The sequence below is a fragment of the Etheostoma cragini genome, chromosome 15 (genome assembly GCF_013103735.1).
Source record: "Etheostoma cragini isolate CJK2018 chromosome 15, CSU_Ecrag_1.0, whole genome shotgun sequence".
NCBI classification, from domain to species: Eukaryota; Metazoa; Chordata; class Actinopteri; order Perciformes; family Percidae; genus Etheostoma; species Etheostoma cragini.
Genome location: NC_048421.1, coordinates 255,670 through 257,093, shown reverse-complemented (window position 1 = coordinate 257,093; position 1,424 = coordinate 255,670). Strand labels below are relative to the sequence as shown.

The window sequence follows — 1,424 nt, the reverse complement described above, 5'->3', positions numbered from 1 at the left end:
GCCCCCCCCCCCCCTCTGAGTCTGTCATTGATTGAGTCAACCTTTATTTACGTGTTATTTCTGGTGATAAACAGCATGATTTACCCCCCTGTTAGCAGACCTCCGTCCCGGAGCCAGGAGGAGAGGCCCGCCAGTCCGGCGACCGGATCCCCCATCAGACCTCCACTCTCCCCAAAACCTGGAGTCGCCCCGAAACCAGTCCGCCACAGTCTGCTGGCAGCACAAGGTACAGACTACACACTAGACATTACACACTACACACTACACACAAGAAGCTATACACTAGACCCTGGACACTACACACTAGACACTACACACCACATGCTACACACTACACGCTACAGACTACACAATAGACGCTATACACTACACACTACACGCTACAGACTACACACTACACGCTACAGACTACACACTAGACGCTATACACTACACACTACACGCTACAGACTACACACTACACACTACACACTAGACGCTATACACTACACACTACACGCTACACACTAGACACTACACACTAGACACTACACACCACATGCTACACACTACACGCTACACACTACACACTACACTCTATACACTACACGCTACAGACTACACACTACACACTAGAAGCTATACACTAGACACTAGAAACTACAGGCTACACACTACACTCTATACACTAGACGCTACACACTAGACACTTCACGCTACACACTAGACACTTCACGCTTCACACTACACGCGTTCTCTTCCAGATCTCACATGCAGGAGTCTTAGACTCTGATAGCTGATATAATATTGAATGAAGTCTGAGAACCACTGTGTGACCTGCAGGTGTCCCCCCAGCAGCTGGACTCCCGTCTCCATCTGTGAGCGTCTGCGTGGTCCAGACTTTGGCCTTCACCTCTGCATCCTGTCCATCTTCTCCCGGGCCCCGAGCCCCGGCCCCCCCGGCCCCTGAGAGTCCCTCTCTGGCAGCGGCGAGGCCCCAGGTGTGTGCCGTGGGTCCGGGTCCGCTACCCGAGACACCCTGCGGGACCCAGGTGGTTCAGCAGAGACTGGATCAGACCAGCACGTCTCTGGCAGCCGCGCTGAAGGCCGTCGAGAGGAAACTGGAGGACAACTCAGACGGGTGAGACATCAGAGACGTTTCTGAGGCTGTAATCACCCGTAAATATTAGAGCTGGGCATTAACAAGGCAGTGGTGTAGTCAACACCCCCTAAACCGAGACCAAGTCCTCACCAAGGTCAGAGCGTATCAAGACCAAGACAAGATCTAGACTTTGAGGGGTTAAGACCGAGACTTTGAGGAGCTGAGAACGAGATTTTGAGGGGTTGAGACTAGAGGCTGACCGGCTTAACAGGGACGTTGTAGAGCGTCCTCTGGTGGACAGACTATGTAACGCCATCACTAACAGGGACGCTGTAGAGCGTCC

General features: G+C 52.8%; 2 protein-coding genes across 5 annotated transcripts in view; both read left to right on the top strand.

Moving 5' to 3' along the window:
* The window catches only part of LOC117958247 (caskin-2-like), an 8,417-nt gene extending 7,274 nt beyond the window's left edge, over positions 1–1,143 (top strand). The window contains exons 8-9 of one of the 4 annotated variants that reach the window (XM_034894555.1): positions 99–226; positions 835–1,143. In XM_034894555.1, coding sequence (XP_034750446.1) covers positions 99–226; positions 835–1,124 — 418 coding nt within the window. In that variant the 3' untranslated portion in view covers positions 1,125–1,143. Of the gene's footprint in view, positions 1–74; positions 227–834 lie in introns of all 4 variants that reach the window. The other 3 variants (XM_034894554.1, XM_034894553.1, XM_034894552.1) reach the window with 3 other exon arrangements.
* LOC117958237 overlaps positions 1–1,424 on the top strand; it is an 859,617-nt gene that overhangs the window by 674,246 nt on the left and 183,947 nt on the right. The gene's annotated exons all lie outside the window — the stretch shown is intronic.